Below are 23,138 nucleotides of genomic sequence, written 5' to 3' on the forward strand. Positions count from 1 at the left end.
ATGGATGGGGTGGTTAGGGAGGTGAATGCAAGAGTTTTGGAAAGAGGGGCAAGTATGAAGTCTGTTGGGGATGAGAGAGCTTGGGAAGTGAGTCAGTTGTTGTTCGCTGATGATACAGTGCTGGTGGCTGATTCATGGGAGAAGCTGCAGAAGCTGGTGACTGAGTTTGGTAAAGTGTGTGAAAGAAGAAAGTTAAGAGTAAATGCGAATAAGAGCAAGGTTATTAGGTACAGTAGGGTTGAAGGTCAAGTCAATTGGGAGGTGAGTTTGAATGGAGAAAAACTGGAGGAAGTGAAGTGTTTTAGATATCTGGGAGTGGATCTGGCAGCGGATGGAACCATGGAAGCGGAAGTGGATCATAGGGTGGGGGAGGGGGCGAAAATTCTGGGAGCCTTGAAGAATGTGTGGAAGTCGAGAACATTATCTCGGAAAGCAAAAATGGGTATGTTTGAAGGAATAGTGGTTCCAACAATGTTGTATGGTTGCGAGGCGTGGGCTATGGATAGAGTTGTGCGCAGGAGGATGGATGTGCTGGAAATGAGATGTTTGAGGACAATGTGTGGTGTGAGGTGGTTTGGTCGAGTAAGTAACGTAAGGGTAAGAGAGATGTGTGGAAATAAAAAGAGCGTGGTTGAGAGAGCAGAAGAGGGTGTTTTGAAATGGTTCGGGCACATGGAGAGAATGAGTGAGGAAAGATTGACCAAGAGAATATATGTGTCGGAGGTGGAGGGAATGAGGAGAAGAGGGAGACCAAATTGGAGGTGGAAAGATGGAGTGAAAAAGATTTTGTGTGATCGGGGCCTGAGCATGCAGGAGGGTGAAAGGAGGGCAAGGAATAGAGTGAATTGGAGCGATGTGGTATACCGGGGTTCATGTGCTGTCAGTGGATTGAATCAAGGCATGTGAAGCGTCTGGGGTAAACCATGGAAAGCTGTGTAGGTATGTATATTTGCGTGTGTGGACGTATTTATATACATGTGTATGGGGGTGGGTTGGGCCATTTCTTTCGTCTGTTTCCTTGCGCTACCTCGCAAACGCGGGAGACAGCGACAAAAAAAAAAAAAAATATATATTATTTTTATTATTATTATACTCTGTCGCTGTCTCCCGCGTTTGCGAGGTATCGCAAATAAGGGCGCAAATGGGGAGGTGATAACAAGCAGTGGTGATGTGAGAAGGAGATGGAGTGAGTATTTTGAAGGTTTGTTGAATGTGTTTTATGATAGAGTGGCAGATATAGGGTGTTTTGGTCGAGGTGGTGTGCAAAGTGAGAGGGTTAGGGAAAATGATTTGGTAAGCAGAGAAGAGGTAGTAAAAGCTTTGCGGAAGATGAAAGCCGGCAAGGCAGCAGGTTTGGATGGTATTGCAGTGGAATTTATTAAGAAATGGGGTGACTGTATTGTTGACTGGTTGGTAAGGTTATTTAATGTATGTATGACTCATGGTGAGGTGCCTGAGGATTGGCGGAATGCGTGCATAGTGCCATTGTACAAAGGCAAAGGGGATAAGAGTGAGTGCTCAATTTACAGAGGTATAAGTTTGTTGAGTATTCCTGGTAAATTATATGGGAGGGTATTGATTGAGAGGGTGAAGGCATGTATAGAGCATCAGATTGGGGAAGAGCAGTGTGGTTTCAGAAGTGGTAGAGGATGTGTGGATCAGGTGTTTGCTTTGATGAATGTATATGAGAAATACTTAGAAAAGCAAATGGATTTGTATGTAGCATTTATGGATCTGGAGAAGGCATATGATAGAGTTGATAGAGATGCTCTGTGGAAGGTATTAAGAATATATGGTGTGGGAGGCAAGTTGTTAGAAGCAGTGAAAAGTTTTTATCGAGGATGTAAGGCATGTATACGTGTAGGAAGAGAGGAAAGTGATTGGTTCTCAGTGAATGTAGGTTTTTGGCAGGTGTGTGTGATTCTCCATGGTTGTTTAATTTGTTTATGGATGGGGTTGTTATGGAGGTGAATGCAAGAGTTTTGGAAAGAGGGGCAAGTATGAAGTCTGTTGTGGATGAGAGAGCTTGGGAAGTGAGTCAGTTGTTGTTCGCTGATGATACAGCGTTGGTGGGTGATTCATGTGAGAAACTGCAGAAGCTGGTGACTGAGTTTGGTAAAGTGTGTGAAAGAAGAAAGTTAAGAGTAAATGTGAATAAGAGCAAGGTTATTAGGTACAGTAGGGTTGAGGGTCAAGTCAATTGGGAGGTAAGTTTGAATGGAGCAAAACTGGAGGAAGTAAAGTGTTTTTGATATCTGGGAGTGGATCTGGCAGCGGATGGAACCATGGAAGCGGAAGTGAATGTGTGGAAGTCGAGAACATTATCTCTGAAAGCAAAAATGGGTATGTTTGAAGGGATAGTGGTTCCAAGAATGTTGTATGGTTGCGAGGTGTGGGCTATGGATAGAGTTGTGCGCAGGAGGGTGGATGTGCTGGAGATGAGATGTTTGAGGACTATGTGTGGTGTGAGGTGGTTTGATTGAGTAAGTAATGTAAGGGTAAGAGAGATGTGTGGATATAAAAAGTGCGTGGTTGAGAGAGCAGAAGAGGGTGTTTTGAAATGGTTTGGTCACATGGAGAGAATGAGTGAGGAAAGATTGACCAAGAGGATATATGTGTCGGAGGTGGAGGGAACGAGGAGAAGTGGGAGACCAAATTGGAGGTGGAAAGATGGAGTGAAAAAGATTTTGTGTGATCGGGGGTTGAACATGCAGGAGGGTGAAAGGAGTGAGAGGAATAGAGTGAATTGGATTGATGTGGTATACCGGGGTTGACGTGCTGTCAGTGGATTGAATCAGGGCATGTGAAGCGTCTGGGGTAAACCATGGAAAGTTGTGTAGGGTCTGGATGTGGAAAGGGAACTGTGGTTTCGGGCATTATTGCATGACAGCTAGAGACTGAGTGTGAACGAATGGGGCCTTTGTTGTCTTTTCCTAGTGCTACCTCGCACACATGAGGGGGAAGGGGGATGGTATTCCATGTGTGGTGAGGTGGCGATGGGAATGATTAAAGGCAGACAGTGTGAATTGTGTGCTTGGGTATATATGTATGTGTCTGTGTGTGTATATATATGTGTACATTGAGATGTATAGGTATGTATATTTGTGTGTGTGGACGTGTATGTATATATATTGTGTATGGGGGTGGGTTGGGCCATTTCTTTTGTCTGTTTCCTTGCTTTGTCGCTGTCTCCCGTGTCGCGAGGTAGCACAAGGAAACTGACAAAGGAAATGGCCCAACCCATCCCCATACACATTTATATACATACACGTCCACACACGCAAATATACATACGTATACATCTCAACATATACATATATAGACACACACAGAGATATACATATATACACGTGTACATAATTCATACTGTCTGCCTTTATTCATTCCCATCACCACCCTGCCAATCATGATATAACCCCCCCCCTCCCCCAATGTGTGTGAGGTAGCGCTAGGAAGACAACAGAGGCCCCATTCGTTCACACTCAGTCTCTAGGTGTCATGTAATAATGCACCGAAACCACAGCTTCCTTTCCATATCCAGGGCACACAGAACTTTCTATGGTTTACCCCAGACGCTTCACATGCCCAGGTTCAATCCAATGACAGAACGTCGTCCCCGGTATACCACATTGTTCCAATTCACTCTGTTCCTCTCATTTCTTTCACCCTCCTGCATGGTCAAGACCCGATCACTCAAAATCTTTTTCACTCCATCTTTCCACCTCCAATTCAGTCTCCCACTTCTTGTTCCCTCCACCTCTGACACATATGTCCTCTTGGTCAATCATTCCTCACTCATTCTCTCCATGTGACCAAAGCATTTCAAAACACCCTCTTCTGCTCTCTCACCCACGCTCTTTTTATTACCACACATCTCTCTTACCCTATTATTACTTACTCGATCAAACCATCTCATACCACATATTGTCCTCAAACAATTCATTTCCAGCACATCCACTCTCCTGCGCACAACTCTATCCATAGCCCACGCCTCGCAACCATACAACATTGTTGGAACCACTATTCCTTCAAACATAACCATTTTTGCTTTCCAAGATAATGTTCTCGAATTCCACACATTCTTCAAGGCTCCCAGAACTTTCGCCCCCTCCCCCACCCTATGACTCACTTCCGCTTCTATGGATCCATCCTCTGCCAAATCCACTCCCAGATATCTAAAACACTTCACTTCCTGCAGTTTTTCTCCATTGAAACTTACCTCTCAATTGACTCTACCCTCAACCCTACTGCACCTAATAGCCTTGCTCTTATTCACATTTACTCTTAACTTTCTTCTTTCACACACTTTCCAAACTTAGTCACCAGCTTCTGCAGTTTCTCACATGAATCAGCCACCAGCGCTGTATCATCAGTAAACTACAACTTACTCACTTCCCAAGCTCTCTCATTCAAAACAGAATGCATACTTGCCCCTCTTTCCAAAGCTCTTGCATTCACCTCCCTAACAACCCCATCCATAAACAAATTAAACAACCATGGAGACATCACACACCCCTGCCTCAAACTTACATCCACTGAGAACCAATCACTTTCCTCTCTTCCTACACGTACACATGCCTTACATCCTTGATAAAAACTTTTCACTGCTTCTAACAATTTGCCTCCCACACCATATATTCTTAATACCTTTCACAGAGCATCTTTATCAACTCTATCATATGCCCTCTCCAGATCCATAAAGGCTACATACAATTCCATTTGCTTTAGTAAGTATTTCTCACATACATTCTTCAAAGCAAACACCTGATCCACACATCCTCTACCACTTCTGAAACCACACTGCTATTCCCTAATCTAATACCCTGTACATGCGTTCACTCTCTCAAATCAATACCCTCCCATATAATTTCCCAGCAATATTCAACAAACTTATGCCTCTGTAATTTGAGCACTCACCTTTGTCCCCTTTGCCTTTGTACAATGGCACTATGCAAGCATTCCGCCAATCCTCAGGCACCTCACCATGAATCATACATACATTAGATAACCTTACGAACCAATCAACAATACAGTTACCCCCTTTTTTTTTAATAAATTCCACTGGAATACCATCCAAACCCGCTGCCTTTCTGGCTTTCATCTTCCGCAAAGCTTTTACTACCTCTTCTCTGTTTACCAAATCATTTTCCCTAACCCTCTCACTTTGCACACCACCTCGACCAAAATACCCTATATCTGCCACTCTATCATCAAACACATTCAACAAACCTTCAAAATACTCACTTCATCTCCTTCTCATATCACCACTACTTGTTATCACCTCCCCATTAGCCCCCTTCACTGGAGTTCCCATTTGTTCCCTTGTCTTAAGCACTTTATTTACTTCCTTCCAAAATATCTTTTTATTCTCCCTAAAATTTTATGATACTCTCTCACCCCAACTCTCATTTGCCCTCTTTTTCATCTCTTGTACCTTTCTCTTGACCTCCTGTCTCTTTCTTTTATATATCTCCCACTCATTTGCATTATTTCCCTGTAAAAATCGTCCAAATGCCTCTCTCTTCTCTTTCAGTAATACTCTTACTTCTTCATCCCACCACTCACTACCCTTTCTTATTTGCCCACCTCTCATGCTTCTCATGCCACAAGTATCTTTTGCGCAAGCCATCACTGCTTCCCTAAATACATCCTATTTCTCCATCACTCCCCTTACGTCCTTTGTTGTCACCTTTTTCCATTCTGTACTCAGTCTCTCCTGGTACTTTCTCACACAAGTCTCCTTCCCAAGCTCACTTACTCTCACCACTCTCTGCACCCCAACATTTTCTCTTCTTTTCTGAAAACCTCTACAAATCTTCACCTTCGCCTCCACAAGATAATTATCAGACATCCCTCCAGTTGCAACTCTCAGCACATTAACATTGAAAAGTCTCTATTTCGGCGCCTATCAATTAACATGTAATCAAATAACGCTCTCTGGCCATCTATGCTACTTACGTATGTTTTTTTTTTTTTTTTTTTTGCTGTCTCCCGCGTTTGCGAGGTAGCGCAAGGAAACAGACGAAAGAAATGGCGCACCCCCCCATACACATGTATATACATACGTCCACACACGCAAATATACATACCTACACAGCTTTCCATGGTTTACCCCAGACGCTTCACATGCCTTGATTTAATCCACTGACAGCACGTCAACCCCGGTATACCACATCGCTCCAATTCACTCTATTCCTTGCCCTCCTTTCACCCTCCTGCATGTTCAGGCCCCGATCACACAAAATCTTTTTCACTCCATCTTTCCACCTCCAATTTGTTCTCCCTCTTCTCCTCGTTCCCTCCACCTCCGACACATATATCCTCTTGGTCAATCTTTCCTCACTCATTCTCTCCATGTGACCAAACCATTTCAAAACACCCTCTTCTGCTCTCTCAACCACGCTCTTTTTATTTCCACACATCTCTCTTACCCTTACGTTACTTACTCGATCAAACCACCTCACACCACACATTGTCCTCAAACATCTCATTTCCAGCACATCCATCCTCCTGCGCACAACTCTATCCATAGTCCACGCCTCGCAACCATACAACATTGTTGGAACCACTATTCCTTCAAACATACCCATTTTTGCTTTCCGAGATAATGTTCTCGACTTCCACACATTCTTCAAGGCTCCCAGAATTTTCGCCCTCTCTTACGTATGTATATATCTCTTTTTAAACCAGGTATTCCCAATCACCAGTCCTTTTTCAGCACATAAATTTACAAGCTTTTCTCCATTTTCATTTACAATACTGAAAACCCCATGTATACCAATTATTCCCTGAACTTTCACATTACTCACCTTTGCATTCAAATCACCCATCACTATAACCCGGTCTCGTGCATCAAAGCCAGTAACACACTCACTCAGCTGCTCCCAAAACACTTGCCTCTCATGATCTTTCTTCTCATGCCCAGGTTCACATGCAGCAATAATCACCCATCTCTCTCCATCAACTTTCACTTTTACCTATATCAATCTAGAGTGTACTTTCTTACACTCTGTTACATACTCCCACCACTCCTCTTTCAGGAGTAGTGCTGCTCAACCCCTGACTTTACTCCCAAGACATTCCCAAACCACTCATCCCCTTTACTCCTGAGCTTCGTTTCACTCAGAGCCAAAACATCCAGGTTCCTTTCCTCAAACATACTACCTATCTCCTTTTTTCTTATCGTGGTTACATCCACACACATTTAGACACCCCAATCTGAGCCTTCGAGGAAGATGAGCACTCCCCGCGTGACTCCTTCTTCTGTTTCCCCTTTTAGAAAGTTAAAATACAAGGAGTGGAGGGTGTCTAGCCCCCCACTCCCATCCCCTTTAGTCACCTTCTAAGACACGTGAGGAATGCGTGGGAAATATTCTTTCTCCCCTATCGCCAGGGTAGGGGATATTGTATATATATATATATATATATATATATATATATATATATATATATATATATATATGTATATACATATACATATGTGTATTTATTTATTTTGCTTTGTCGCTATTTCCCGCGTTAGTGAGGTAGCGCAAGGAAAGAGACGAAAGAAATGGCCTAACCCACCCACATACACCTGTATATACATACACGTCCGCACACAGCACATATACATACCTTTACATCTCAATGTATACATATATATACACACACAGACATATACATATATACCCATGTACATAATTTATACTGTCTGCCTTTATTCATTCCCATCACCACCCCGCCACACATGGAATAAGAACACCCTCCCTCCTCATGTGTGCGAGGTAGCGTTAGAAAAAGACAACAAAGGCCCCATTCCTTCATAATCAGTCTCTAGCTGTCATGTAATAATGCACCGAAACCAGAGCTCCTTTTCCACATCCAGGCCCCACAGAACTTTCCATGGTTTACCCCAGACGCTTCACATGCACTGGTTCAATCCATTGATAACATGTCAACCCCGGTATACCACATCGTTCCAATTCACTCTACTCCGTGCACGCCTTTCACCCTCCTGCATGTTCAGGACCCTATCACTCAAAATCTTTTTCACTCCATCTTTCCACCTCCAATTTGGTCTCCCACTTCTCCTCATTCCCTCCACCTCTGACACATATATCCTCTTGGTCAATCTTTCCTCACTCATTCTCTCCATGTGATCAAACCATTTCAAAACACCCTCTTCTGCACTCTCAACCACACTCTTTTTATTACCACACATCTCTCTTACCCTTACATTACTTCCTCGATCAAACCACCTGACACCACATATTGTCCTCAGAGATCTCATTTCCAGCACATCCACCCTCCTGCGCACAACTCTATCCATAGCCCACGCCTCGCAATCATATAACATTGTTGGAACCACTATTCCTTTAAACATACCAATTTTTTCTTTCCAAGATGATATTCTCGATTTCCCCACATTCTTCAATGCTCCCAGAACTTTCGCCCCCTCCCCCACCCTATGATTCACATCCGCTTCCATGGATCCATCCTCTGCCAAATCCCCTACCAGATATCTAAAACACTTCACTTCCTCCAGTTTTACTCCATTGAAACTTACCTCAGAATTCACTTGACCATCAAGCCTACTGTACTTAATAACCTTACTCTTATTCACATTTACTCTCACCTTTCTTCTTTCGCACACTGTACCAAACTCAGTCACTAGCTTCTGCAGTTTCTCACATGAATCAGCCACCAGCGCTGTATCATCGGCGAACAACAACTGACTCACTTCCCATGCTCTCTCATCCACAAGAGACTGCATACTTGCCCCTCTTTCCAAAACTCTTGCATTCACCTCGTTAACAACCCCATCCATAAACAAATTAAACAACCATGGAGACATCACACACCCCTGCCGCAAACCTACATTCACCGAGAACCAGTCATTTTCCTCTCTTCCTACACGTACACATGCCTTACATCATTGATAAAAACTTTTCAGTGCTTCTAACAATTTGTCTCCCATACCATATATTTTTAATACCTTCCACAGAGCATCTATATCAACTCTATCATATACCTTCTCCAGATCCATAAAGGCTACATACAATTTCATTTGCTTTAGTAAGTATTTCTCACATACATTCTTCAAAGCAAACACCTGATCCACACATCCTCTACCACTTCTGAAACCACACTGCTCTTCCCCAATCTGATGCTCTGTACATGCCTTCACCCTCTCAATCAATACCCTCCCATATAATTTACCAGGAATACTCAACAAACTTATACCAATGTACTTTGAGCACTCACTTTTATCCCCTTTGCCTTTGTGCAATGGCACTATGCAATCATTCTGCCAATCCTCAGGCACCTCACCATGAATCATACATGCATTAGATAACCTTACCAACCTCAGTCAACAATACAGTCACCCTTAGTTTTTAATAAATTCCACTGAAATACCATCCAAACCCGCTGCCTTGCCGGCTTTCATCTTTCGCAAAGATTTTACTACCTCTTCTCTGTTTACCAAATCATTTTCCCTAACCCTCTCACTTTGCACACCACCTCGACCAAAGCACCCTATATCTGCCACTCTATCATCAAACACATTCAACAAATCTTCAAAATACTCACTCCATCTCCTTCTCACATCACCACTACTTGTTATCACCTCCCCATTAGCCCCCTTCACTGAAGTTCCCATTTGTTCCCTTGTCTTATGCACTTTATTTACCTCCTTCCAAAACATCTTTTTATTCTCCCTAAAATTTAATGATACCCTCTCACCCCAACTCTCATTTGCCCTCTTTTTCACCTCTTGCACCTTTCTCTTGACCTCCTGTCTCTTTCTTTTATACATCTCCCAGTCATTTGCATTATTTCCCTGCAAAAATCGTGCAAATGCCTCTCTATTCTCTTTCACTAATAATCCTACTTCTTCATCCCACCACTTACTACCCTTTCTAATCAACCCACCTCCCACGCTTCTCATGCCACAAGCATCTTTTGCGCAAGGTATCGCTGCTTCCCTAAATACATCCCATTCCTCCCCCACTCACTTTACCTCCTTTTTTTCTCACCTTTTTCCATTCTGTACTCAGTCTCTCCTGGTACTTCCTCACACAAGTCTCCTTCCCAAGCTCACTTACTCTCACCACACTTTTCACCCCAATATTCTCTCTTCTTTTCTGAAAACCTCTACAAATCTTCACCTTCGCCTCCACAAGATAATGATCAGACATCCCTCCAGTTGCACCTCTCAGCACATTAACATCCAAAAGTCTCTCTTTCACGCGTTTATCAATTAAAACGTAATCCTATAACGCTCTCTGGCCATCTCTCTGACTTACATACGTATATTTATGTATATCTCTTTTTAAACCAGGTATTCCCAATCAGCAGTCCTTTTTCAGGACATAAATCTACATTTCCATTTACAACACTGAACACCCCATGTATACCAATTATTCTCTCAACTGCCACATTACTCATCTTTGCATTCAAATCACCCATCACTATAACCCGGTCTCGTGTATCAAAACCACTAACACACTCATTCAGCTGCTCCCAAAACACTTGCCTCTCATGATCTTTCGTCTCATGCCTAGGTGCATAAGCACCAATAATCACCCATCTCTCTCCATCAACTTTCAGTTTTACCCATATCAATCTAGAGTGTACTTACTTACACTATCACATACTCCCGCCACTCTTGTTTCAGGAGTAGAGCTACTCCTTCCCTTGCTCTTGTGCTCTCACTAACCCCTGACTTTACTCACAAGACATTCCCAAAGCACTCTTTCCCTTTACCCTTGAGCTTTATTTCACTCAGAGCCAAAACATCCAGGTTACTTTCCTCAAACATACTACCTATCTCTCCTTTTTTTTCAGCTTTTTCCACACACTTAGACACCCCAATCTGAGCCTTCGAGGAGGATGAGCACTCCCCGCGTGACTCCTTCTTCTGTTTCCCCTTTAGAAAGTTAAGATACAAGGAGGGGAGGGTTTCTAGACCCCCACTCCCGTCCCCTTTAGTCGCCTTATACGACATATATATATTTTTTTTTTGTCGCTGTCTCCCGCGTTTGCGAGGTAGCGCAAGAAAGAAATGGGCCAACCCACCCCCATACTTATGTATATACATACGTCCACACACGCAAATATACACACCTACACAGCTTTCCATGGTTTACCCCAGAACCTTCACATGCCCTGATTCAATCCACTGACAGCACGTTAACCCCGGTATACCACATCGATCCAATTCACTCTATTCCTTGCCCTCCTTTCACCCTCCTGCATGTTCATTCCCCGATCACACAAAATCTTTTTCACTCCATCTTTCCACCTCCAATTTGGTCTCACACTTCTCCTCGTTCCCTCCACCTCCGACACATATATCCTCTTGGTCAATCTTTCCTCACTCATTCTCTCCATGTTCCCAAACCATTTCAAAACACTCTCTTCTGCTCTCTCAACCATGCTCTTTTTATTTCCACACATCTCTCTTACCCTTACGTTACTCACTCGATCAAACCACCTCACACCACACATTGTCCTCAAACATCTCATTTCCAGCACATCCATCCTCCTGCACACAACTCTATCCATAGCCCATGCCTCCCAACCATACAACATTGTTGGAAGTACTATTCCTTCAAACATACCCATTTTTGCTTTCCGAGATAATGTTCTCGACTTCTACACATTCTTCAAGGCTCCCAGGATTTTTGCCCCCTCCCCCACCCTATGATCCACTTCCGCTTCCATGGTTCCATCAGCTGCCAGATCCACTCCCAGATATCTAAAACACTTTACTTCCTCCAGTTTTGCTCCATTGAAACTTACCTCCCAATTGACTTGACCGTCAACCCTACTGTACCTAATAACCTTGCTCTTATTCACATTTACTCTTAACTTTCTTCTTTCACACACTTTACCAAACTCAGTCACCAGCTTCTGCAGTTTCTCACATGAATCAGCCTCCAGCACTGTATTATCAGCGAACAACAACTGACTCGCTTCCCAAGCTCTCTCATCCCCAACAGACTTCATACTTGCCCCTCTTTTCAAAACTCTTGCATTCACCTCCCTAACAACCTCATCCATAAACAAATTAAACAACCATGGAGACATCACACACCCCTGCCGCAAACCTACATTCACTGAGAACCAATCACTTTCGTCTCTTCCTACACGTACACATACCTTACATCCTCGATGAAAACTGCTTCTAATAACTTGCCTCCCACACCATATATTCTTAATACCTTCCACAGAGCATCTCTATCAACTCTATCATATGCCTTCTCCAGATCCATAAATGCTACGTACAAATCCATTTGCTTTTCTAAGTATTTCTCATATACATTCTTCAAAGCAAACACCTGATCCACACATCCTCAACCACTTCTGAAACCACACTGCACTTCCCCAATCTGATGCTCTGTACATGCCTTCACCCTCTCAATCAATACCCTCCCATATAATTTACCAGGAATACTCAACAAACTTATACCTCTGTAATTTGAGCACTCACTCTTATCCCCTTTGCCTTTGTACAATGGCACTATGCACGCATTCCGCCAATCGTCAGGCACCTCACCATGAGTCATACATACATTAAATAACCTTACCAACCAGTCACCCCCTTTTTTAATAAATTCCACTGCAATACCATCCAAACCTGCTGCCTTGCCGGCTTTCATCTTCCGCAAAGCTTTTACTACCTCTTCTCTGTTTACCAAATCATTTTCCCTAACCCTCTCACTTTGCACACCACCTCGACCAAAACACCCTATATCTGCCACTCTATCATCAAACACATTCAACCAACCTTCAAAATACTCACTCCATCTCCTTCTCACATCACCACTACTTGCTATCACCTCCCCATTTCCGCCCTTCACTGGAAATAAAAAGAGCGTGGTTGAGAGAGCAGAAGAGGGTGTTTTGAAATGTTTTGGGCACTTGGAGAGATTGAGTGAGGAAAGATTGACCAAGAGGATATATGTGTCGGAGGTGGAGGGAACGAGGAGAAGTGGGAGACCAAATTGGAGGTGGAAAGATGGAGTGAAAAAGATTTTGAGTGATCGGGGCCTGAACATGCAGGAGGGTGAAAGGAGGGCAAAGAATAGAGTAAATTGGATCGATATGGTATACCGGGGTTGATGTGCTGTCTGTGGATTGAATCAGGGCATGTGAAGCGTCTTTGGTAAACCATGGAAAGTTGTGTGGTTCCTGGATGTGGAAAGGGAGCTGTGGTTTCGGGCATTATTGCGTGGCAGCTAGAGACTGAGTGGGAACGAATGGGGCCTTTGTTGTCTTTTCCTATTGCTACCTCGCACACATGAGGGGGGAGGGGGAAGGTATTCCATGTGTGACGAGGTGGCGATGGGAGTGAATGGGGGCAGACAGTGTGAATTGTGTGCATGGGTATATATGTATGTGTCTGTGTATGTATATATATGTGTACATTGAGATGTATAGGTATGTACATTTGCGTGTGTGGACGTGTATGTGTATACATTGTGTATGGGGGTGGGTTGGGCCATTTCTTTCGTTTGTTTCCTTGCACTACCTCGCAAATGCTGGAGACAGCGACAAAGCAAAATATAAAAAATAATATATATTATATGTTATACTTTGTCGCTGTGCCCCGCGTTAGCGAGGTAGCGCAAGGAAACAGACGAAAGAATGGCCCAACCCACCCACATATACATACATATACATACACGTCAAAGCACCCACATTTACATACCTATACAACTCAACGTATATATATATATATACACACACACAGACATATATATATATATTGGGAGGTGAGTTTGAATGGAGAAAAACTGGAGGAAGTGAAGTGTTTTAGATATCTGGGAGTGGATCTGGCAGCGGATGGAACCATGGAAGCGGAAGTGGATCATAGGGTGGTGGAGGGGGCGAAAATTCTGGGGGCCTTAAAGAATGTGTGGAAGTCGAGAACATTATCTCGGAAAGCAAAAATGGGTATGTTTGAAGGAATAGTGGTTCCAACAATGTTGTATGGTTGCGAGGCGTGGGCTATGGATAGAGATGTGCGCAGGAGGATGGATGTGCTGGAAATGAGATGTTTGAGGACAATGTGTGGTGTGAAGTGGTTTGATCGAGTGAGTAACGTAAGGGTAAGAGAGATGTGTGGAAATAAAAAGAGCGTGGTTGAGAGAGCAGAAGAGGGTGTTTTGAAGTGGTTTGGGCACATGGAGAGAATGAGTGAGGAAAGATTGACCAAGAGGATATATGTGTCGGAGGTGGAGGGAACAAGGAGAAGAGGGAGACCAAATTGGAGGTGGAAAGATGGAGTGAAAAAGATTTTGTGTGATCGGGGCCTGAACATGCAGGAGGGTGAAAGGAGGGCAAGAAATAGAGTGAATTGGAGCGATGTGGTATACCGGGGTTGACGTGCTGTCAGTGGATTGAATCAATGCATGTGAAGCGTGTGGGGTAAACCATGGAAAGCTGTGTAGGTATGTATATTTGCGTGTGTGGACGTATGTATATACATGTGTATGGGGGGGGGTTGGGCCATTTCTTTCGTCTGTTTCCTGGCGCTACCTCGCAAACGCGGGAGACAGCGACAAAGTATAATAAAAAGATAATTGACAGGCGTGCGAAAGAGAGACTTTTGGATGTTAATGTGCTGAGAGGTGCAACTGGAGGGATGTCTGATCATTATCTTGTGGAGGCTAAGGTGAAGATTAGTATGCGTTTTCAGAAAAGAGGAGTGAATGTTGGGGTGAAGAAGGTGGTGAGAGTAAGTGAGCTTGGGAAGGAGACCTGTGTGGGGAAGTACCAGGAGAGACTGTGTACAGAATGGAAAAAGGTGAGAACAATGGAAGTAAGGGGAGTGGGGGAGGAATGGGATGTATTTAGGGAGTCAGTGATGGATTGCGCAAAAGATGCTTGTGGCATGAGAAGAGTGGGAGGTGGGCCGTTTAGAAAGGGTAGTGAGTGGTGGGATGAAGAAGTAAGAATATTAGTGAAAGAGAAGAGAGAGGCATTTGGACGATTTTTGCAGGGAAAAAATGCAATTGAGTGGGAGAAGTATAAAAGAAAGAGACAGGAGGTCAAGAGAAAGGTGCAAGAGGTGAAAAAAAGGGCAAATGAGAGTTGGGGTGAGAGACTATCAGTAAATTTTAGGGAGAATAAAAAGATGTTCTGGAAGGAGGTAAATAGGGTGCGTAAGACAAGGGAGCAAATGGGAACTTCAGTGAAGGGCGTAAATGGGGAGGTGATAACAAGTAGTGGTGATGTGAGAAGGAGATGGAATGAGTATTTTGAAGGTTTGTTGAATGTGTCTGATGACAGAGTGGCAGATATAGGGTGTTTTGGTCGAGGTGGTGTGCAAAATGAGAGGGTTAGGGAAAATGATTTGGTAAACAGAGAAGAGGTAGTAAAAGCTTTGTGGAAGATGAAAGCCGGCAAGGCAGCAGGTTTGGATGGTATTGCAGTGGAATTTATTAAAAAAGGGGGTGACTGTATTGTTGACTGGTTGGTGAGGTTATTTAATGTATGTATGACTCATGGTGAGGTGCCTGAGGATTGGCGGAATGCTTGCATAGTGCCATTGTACAAAGGCAAAGGGGATAAGAGTGAGTGCTCAAATTACAGAGGTATAAGTTTGTTGAGTATTCCTGGTAAATTATATGGGAGGGTATTGATTGAGAGGGTGAAGGCATGTACAGAGCATCAGATTGGGGAAGAGCAGTGCGGTTTCAGAAGTGGTAGAGGATGTGTGGATCAGGTGTTTGCTTTGAAGAATGTATGTGAGAAATACTTAGAAGAGCAAATGGATTTGTATGTAGCATTTATGGATCTGGAGAAGGCATATGATAGAGTTGATAGAGATGCTCTGTGGAAGGTATTAAGAATATATGGTGTAGGAGGCAAGTTGTTAGAAGCAGTGAAAAGTTTTTATCGAGGATGTAAGGCATGTGTACGTGTAGGAAGAGAGGAAAGTGATTGGTTCTCAGTGAATGTAGGTTTGCGGCAGGGGTGTGTGATGTCTCCATGGTTGTTTAATTTGTTTATGGATGGGGTTGTTAGGGAGGTAAATGCAAGAGTCCTGGAAAGAGGGGCAAGTATGAAGTCTGTTGGGGATGAGAGAGCTTGGGAAGTGAGTCAGTTGTTGTTCGCTGATGATACAGCGCTGGTGGCTGATTCATGTGAGAAACTGCAGAAGCTGGTGACTGAGTTTGGTAAAGTGTGTGGAAGAAGAAAGTTAAGTGTAAATGTGAATAAGAGCAAGGTTATTAGGTACAGTAGGGTTGAGGGTCAAGTCAATTGGGAGGTGAGTTTGAATGGAGAAAAACTGGAGGAAGTGAAGTGTTTTAGATATCTGGGAGTGGATCTGTCAGCGGATGGAACCATGGAAGCGGAAGTGGATCATAGGGTGGGGGAGGGGGCGAAAATTTTGGGAGTCTTGAAAAATGTGTGGAAGTCGAGAACATTATCTCGGAAAGCAAAAATGGGTATGTTTGAAGGAATAGTGGTTCCAACAATGTTGTATGGTTGCGAGGCGTGGGCTATGGATAGAGTTGTGCGCAGGAGGATGGATGTGCTGGAAATGAGATGTTTGAGGACAATGTGTGGTGTGAGGTGGTTTGATCGAGTAAGTAACGTAAGGGTAAGAGAGATGTGTGGAAATAAAAAGAGCGTGGTTGAGAGAGCAGAAGAGGGTGTTTTGAAATGGTTTGGGCACATGGAGAGAATGAGTGAGGAGAGATTGACCAAGAGGATATGTGTGTCGGAGGTGGAGGGAACGAGGAGAAGAGGGAGACCAAATTGGAGGTGGAAAGATGGAGTGAAAAAGATTTTGTGTGATCGGGGCCTGAACATGCAGGAGGGTGTAAGGAGGGCAAGGAATAGAGTGAATTGGAGCGATGTGGTATACAGGGGTTGACGTGCTGTCAGTGGAGTGAATCAAGGCATGTGAAGCGTCTGGGGTAAACCATGGAAAGCTGTGTAGGTATGTATATTTGCGTGTGTGGACGTGTGTATGTACATGTGTATGGGGGGGGGGTTGGGCCATTTCTTTCGTCTGTTTCCTTGCGCTACCTCGCAAACGCGGGAGACAGCGACAAAGTATATAAAAAAAATATATATATATATATATATATATATATATATATATATATATATATATATTTATATATATATATATATATATATATATATATATATATATATATATATATATATATATATATATATATATATATATATATCTTTTTTTCTTTTTTCTTTCAAACTATTCGCCATGTCCCGCATTAGCGAGGTAGCGTTAAGAACAGAGGACTGGGCCTTTGAGGGAATACCCTCACCTGGCCCAATTCTCTGTTCCTTCTTTTGGAAAATTAAAAAAAAAAAAAACGAGAGGGGAGGATTTCCAGCTCCCCGCTCCCTCCCCTTTTAGTCGCCTTCTACAACACGCAGGGAATACGTGGGAAGTATTCTTTCTCCCCTATCCCCAGGGAAGGTATATATATATATATATATATATATATATATATATATATATATATATATATATATATATATATAGTAGTTTGCTATGATGGCTGCTGTGTGTCATTAGACAGCCAAAGAATTTGACGTTTTAAATTCTTAGTTGATACATGATTCCAACGCTTATCTCCATAGGTGTCACTAGCAACATAACAACACATCTAGAAGCTATATCATTTATTACATTTACCCAAATATCATCAGAAAGATAGGGTGGGATGTCATATTCTTATGACAGTTATCATAGTTGATTTTGTAGCTTTTATATTTTGATGAATTTGATGAAAATATGTTTTTTTTTATTTCTTCATGTAGATGATATTTAGTCCTTAGAAGTGGAATGTAAATACTTATATTTAGATATTACATATGATATATGAACATTCTTCCTTATAAAAGAATATGTAAATGATACATGAAGAATTTGTAAAATCTTGGATAGAAAGAAAACCATAAACTGCAAATTTGCTTTTGTTTATGGAGAAAGAAATTACTGAGAAAAAATAAGAATCATTGGTTATTTACATAATTGAGGTGTATTCATACTGCCATTGATGGGCTTTTTCTTTCATTTCAGTTCTCTCCCACACCATTACTTAAGAAATTATGCTATTTTTAGGATACTTTCTTAAGAAACAAATTTTTTCTTGTTCAATGTTTCCTGCATCAGTGAGAAAGCATAACAAACAAATATAACCGTCATGTGTAATGTATTGAAACCACTGCCTTCTATCCACAATCATGCCCCATGGACCATTCTTTGGTGTCCCCTGCCTAATTTATATTTCCTGGTTCAGTCTTTCAACCCCACATTTCTCCCTGTATACCCAATTCATTCAATTCCATGGTTGCTTTTCACCCTCCTGAATGTTCTGGTCCTGAACATTCAAAATAGTTTCACTCTGTCCCTCCATCCAATTTTCTTTCCCTTCTTGTTCCCTACAATCTTTCAACCTTTCCTCACTCATTCTCTCCATACATCCAAATCATTTCAGCACACCCTCTTCAGCTCTTGTCATCCTCACATGCACATACTCGTACTTGCTTGCCTTCATCCAATCCTGGTGTTACCCCACTCCACAGGAAACAGCATCGCTACCCCCTACTTCAATGAGGTAGCACCAGGAAAACAGACAAAAAAAGGCCACATTTGTTCACACTCTGTCTGTAGCTGTTGTGTATAATGCACTGAAACCACAGTTCCCTATCCACATACAGGCCCCACAGACCTTTTCATGGTTTACCCCAGATGTTTCATGCGCCCTGGTTCAGTCCATTGACAGCACGTCAACCCCAGTATACCATATCGTTCCAATTCACCATTTGTTTCTCTTTCATATCATTTCCTTTTTTCCAAACACCTTTACCCCTGCCTCCACCAGTTAATGATTAGATATCCTAGTAGCTTCTCTTAAATCATTCACATCCAAAAGTTTCTTTTTTGCACTTTTGATTAGTATGTTGATAATGCCCTCTTACCATCTTTCCTGGTCATGTATGTGTACTTATGTACCTATATTCCTTTTTTTAAACCAGATATTTCCAGTAGCCATTCCTTTTTTAGCTTACAATTTCATGAGCTGTTTGCCATTCTTACTCACAATACAGGGTACCCCATTCACCCCAGTTACACCCATAGCTGCCACATTACTCACTTTCGCATTTAACTCATTTATGATATCAAAACTTGCATAAAAACCGCTGACACATTAATTCAGCTGCTCCCAAAACACTCACCTCTCATCTTTCTTCCCTTTGTCAGGTGTAGAAGCACTATCCTTTTACTTACATCAGTCTAGAGCTCAGTTCCTGACACTCTTTCACGCAATCCCATAAATCTAGCCTCAGCAGTTGTACTACCTTATACTTTAGCTCAATAACATATGATATAGGGGTTTTCTGTAAGTTTTTTTTTTTTTTGGGGGGGGCAATGTTTGAGCATCATCATAGACATATTCCTCAGAGTTAGAATGAAACTTTATCTTACTTGGTTATGTTAGCACTGTTTTACATGATCTCTACACACACACACACACACACACACACACTCTGCCTCTACTGCATAAAATACCAGGTCATTCTTCAGGCTTCCCCATCTGAAGTGCACCTGGCCTTTATTGATTCTCTCTGCATAAACCTTTATCATTGACCCACCTATTCTTCTTGTATCTTCATCTTTACAACTATTGTACTAACTCACTAACTTGTATCTCCTTCTATATTACTGCTGTACTACTTGTTGACCACTTCTTCTGTCACATGGTCTGTATGACCTTACAATCTGAAAAGACTTTAGATGATGAATTGCTGATGATTTTATCCATGGTAACATCTTCATAGTCTTGAGTTATTATTATTATTATTATTATACTTTGTTGCTGTCTCCAGCATTAATGAGTTAGCGCAAGGAAAAGACGAAAGAATGGCCCAACCCACCCACATACACATGTATATACATACATGTCCACACATGCACGTATACATACCTATACATCTCAACATATACATATATATGCACACAGACGTATACATATATGCACATGTACATAATTCATACTGTCTGCCCTTATTCATTCCCGTCGCCACCCCGCCACGCATGAAATGACAACCCCCTCCCCACGCATGTGAGCAAGGTAGCGCTAGGAAAAGACAATAAAGGCCACATTTGTTCACACTCAGTCTCTAGCTGTCATATGCACCGAAACCACAGTTCCCTTTCCACATCCAGGCCCCACAAAATTTTCCATGGTTTACCCCATATATTTTAGACCCCTCTTTTTTTTTTTTTTTTGATACTGTCATTTCCTTGTGTATAGCTTCCTTCGAACAGTTCATATAGGTATTACTTGGTGACTTCTCATATCTTTCATAAACTAAAGTCTTACTTTTGCTTGCATTTGTTTTCAGCATTCAACTTTAACATCATCAAAGTGGCCCATTGTTCTCGCCTCCTCCTCGGATTCAACTGTAACACGATATTATTTATGAATGACAATTATGTTCACTTAAATTTTGTAGCAGTGTACCTCTAGCACCTCATCTTGCTCTCACTTTTTTCACTGCCCTTTCCATAACATTAAAAACCATGGTGACATTACTTCAAATCACTTATACCTCCAGTTGCCCTTACACTTTTTTTATGCTCATTTTGTATTTAGGTATTCTTTGAGAGTTTTCTGTATATCCATATCTATATGTGTCTCTGACACCTGTTCTTCCCTGGAACTCCTCCTTATTTTATCATATGCTTTCTCAAAATACATAATTCTTGTTTACATACCCTCTTCTCTTCCTGAGCCCACCTTGTTCTTCATGTACAAGGGCTTTATTAGTCATTGTCACACACTCATTCAGTATCTTTAGATACGCCTTGATAACTATGCTGAGAAGACTTTATACTTGCTCGTTCTGGGTTACTCAACTCCTTAAAACTTATTACAGTTGAACAAAATCTGCCTTTGTCCAGATGTCAGAATCAGGCACACTTTTCCATACTTTGTTATGCAAACCTCTGATCCAATCAACAGCAGAATCACCTCCATTCTTTACCATCTCACTTGCCACACTATTTATACCCCAAGCTTTACCTTTCATCCTTCAGTACCACTAGCCATAGTCTTCAATCTTATTTTCTAATCTGTATTTGCTTGACTTACAAACTGCATCCCTTGTCACTTGCACTCTTCCAAACTTTTTTAATTCAATCTTTACAATTCTTCTTGTTCTTCACCAGTGTACTCAAGAATTTTTTTTTCTTGTAAGTCTGATTCACTTTGTTCTGAAGTCTGCGTTTGCCTTCCACTTATTCATATGAACTATTTCTTATTTTAGCTTGTTTTCTCCCTCAAATTATAATGATTTTGGTTCCCTGTAGAGAATAAGAAAAAAACCCTCCTTCTCAATTCTTGTATTTTTTTACACTTGATTGTCCCTCCTGTTTTTAGATGACAGGGTCAGGGACAGATGAACAAGTGGTCTCATTTGCATACATCCAGTTCCTAGCTGTCATGTATAATGTGCTTGAATTAGGGTCTGCCATCCACAGCTAAGCCCCACAGACTACTACATGAATTACTTGAATTGTGCCAAATATCCTGGCTCAGTCCATATCCTGTCACAATCTCATATACCTCATTGCTCCAATTCTTAATATCCAACACATTCCTTTCACCCACAGGCTCTTTTACCAAGTTCTTTAATCTCCTGCATAGAATCCTCTTCCATCGTACTTGCCGTCCTTTTGACACACATATTCTCTTTTTTAATCTGTGTTCTTTAGCTCATTCCATAAATCCAAAATATTTCATGCTGAATATTACCCTCAGGTATTTAATTGATTACCAGCACTTCTAACATTTTCTTTTCCTCTGCATTCAAGGAACAAGCCTTAAGGGTATACTACACTTTTGATACTATTTTACCTGTAACCTACACTGAATGATGCTCTTCATTGACACATTGACATTGGCCTACTTTAGATGGTGTTTTCTTGGGAAACAGTGGCTGACATCAATTGATGTTTAAGATTTTTCCATCTGTTGAAGCTTCCAAATGACTCATCATACCATTAATAGCTTATAGAGGTATCTTTCATTGCATTGAAGGTGGAGGAAAAAATTTTGCTTTCTTCAGTACCCTTACAACCACATTTATAGATACACTGCTGTTGATCTGCAGGTTTTGAGTAATGTAGACCATATAGAAAATGTAGGATTTAAAGAATGAAATAACATATTTGAGGTAGTTCACTACTTTCCCATCTTTTCCCTCTTTCCAATTAGAAATCATTTCTTTATTCCTGAAAGTAACATGTCCTGTGTACAAACACCAGTGAACAGTAAGCGAAAAAGGTGTTTGGCTGTTTGGCACTACCTCCATTCTGGTTTATGAGGTTCTGGCTTGCTGTATGGTTGATGAGTCCCAGTGAAGGAGTATGTGTTGAAAATTTTATGTTTTGTGATGTTTAATGGATGTACTTTACCTTGCATGGTAAAATTATGTAAAACCCTTTCTGAGCAAGTACTTTAGATGCACTTGGGGTTTCTTCTTACAGTAATAATTTTTCCAGCCTTCAGAATGTAAATTTTCTTTATATCTTCCTTCCCCTTGTGTCTTCTACTAAACCAGTCTTGAAGTTTTTCATGCATTCTTTCTCTGCTATAAACAAGTGACAGCAGCTTCACATGATGATCAAAACATGAGTGAAGCTTTATCATGAAAAAAGTATAGTAATCTAGTGAGAAATACCTGAAAGTAGAGAGAGAGCATGCTTCACCCATTGTAAGAAAAACAAACTTATCCCACTAGGATATTCATAATTATGTAAGAAAATTGTAGTGACCATAAGCTTCACTTATTTTCTTAGTAAAGAGAAACTTCTGTATAATAAAACATTGGTTACATATTTTTCAGACAGATTATATGTCTACGTTAGAAAAGGATTTTGACTATAAAGAAGAACACTTCGACTTCATTCAACAATCAATTCGAAAGTTCTGCCTTCAGTATGGTGCAGCCCTCTTTTATACTTCAGTAAAAGAGGACAAGAATTGTGACCTGTTGTACAAGTATCTAGTCCATAGAATCTACAACTTTCCCTTCAGAACTCCTGCGCTTGTTGTTGAAAAAGATGCTGTATTTATGTAAGTTGAATGTTC

At 41.6% G+C, this 23,138-nt stretch overlaps 1 protein-coding gene across 4 annotated transcripts in view; it reads left to right on the plus strand.

Annotated features, from left to right (window-relative positions):
* The window catches only part of LOC139758189 (cytoplasmic dynein 1 light intermediate chain 2-like), a 391,163-nt gene that overhangs the window by 48,505 nt on the left and 319,520 nt on the right, over nucleotides 1-23,138 (plus strand). For all 4 annotated transcript variants that reach the window (XR_011714787.1, XR_011714788.1, XM_071679406.1 and 1 more), the window contains exon 2: nucleotides 22,894-23,123. Coding sequence is in view for 2 of the 4 variants with exons in the window: in XM_071679406.1 (XP_071535507.1) it covers nucleotides 22,894-23,123 (230 nt within the window). In the remaining 2 variants the exon portion in view is untranslated. The remainder of the gene's footprint in view (nucleotides 1-22,893; nucleotides 23,124-23,138) is intronic.

The sequence above is a fragment of the Panulirus ornatus genome, chromosome 29, assembly GCF_036320965.1.
Source record: "Panulirus ornatus isolate Po-2019 chromosome 29, ASM3632096v1, whole genome shotgun sequence".
Taxonomy (NCBI): domain Eukaryota; kingdom Metazoa; phylum Arthropoda; class Malacostraca; order Decapoda; family Palinuridae; genus Panulirus; species Panulirus ornatus.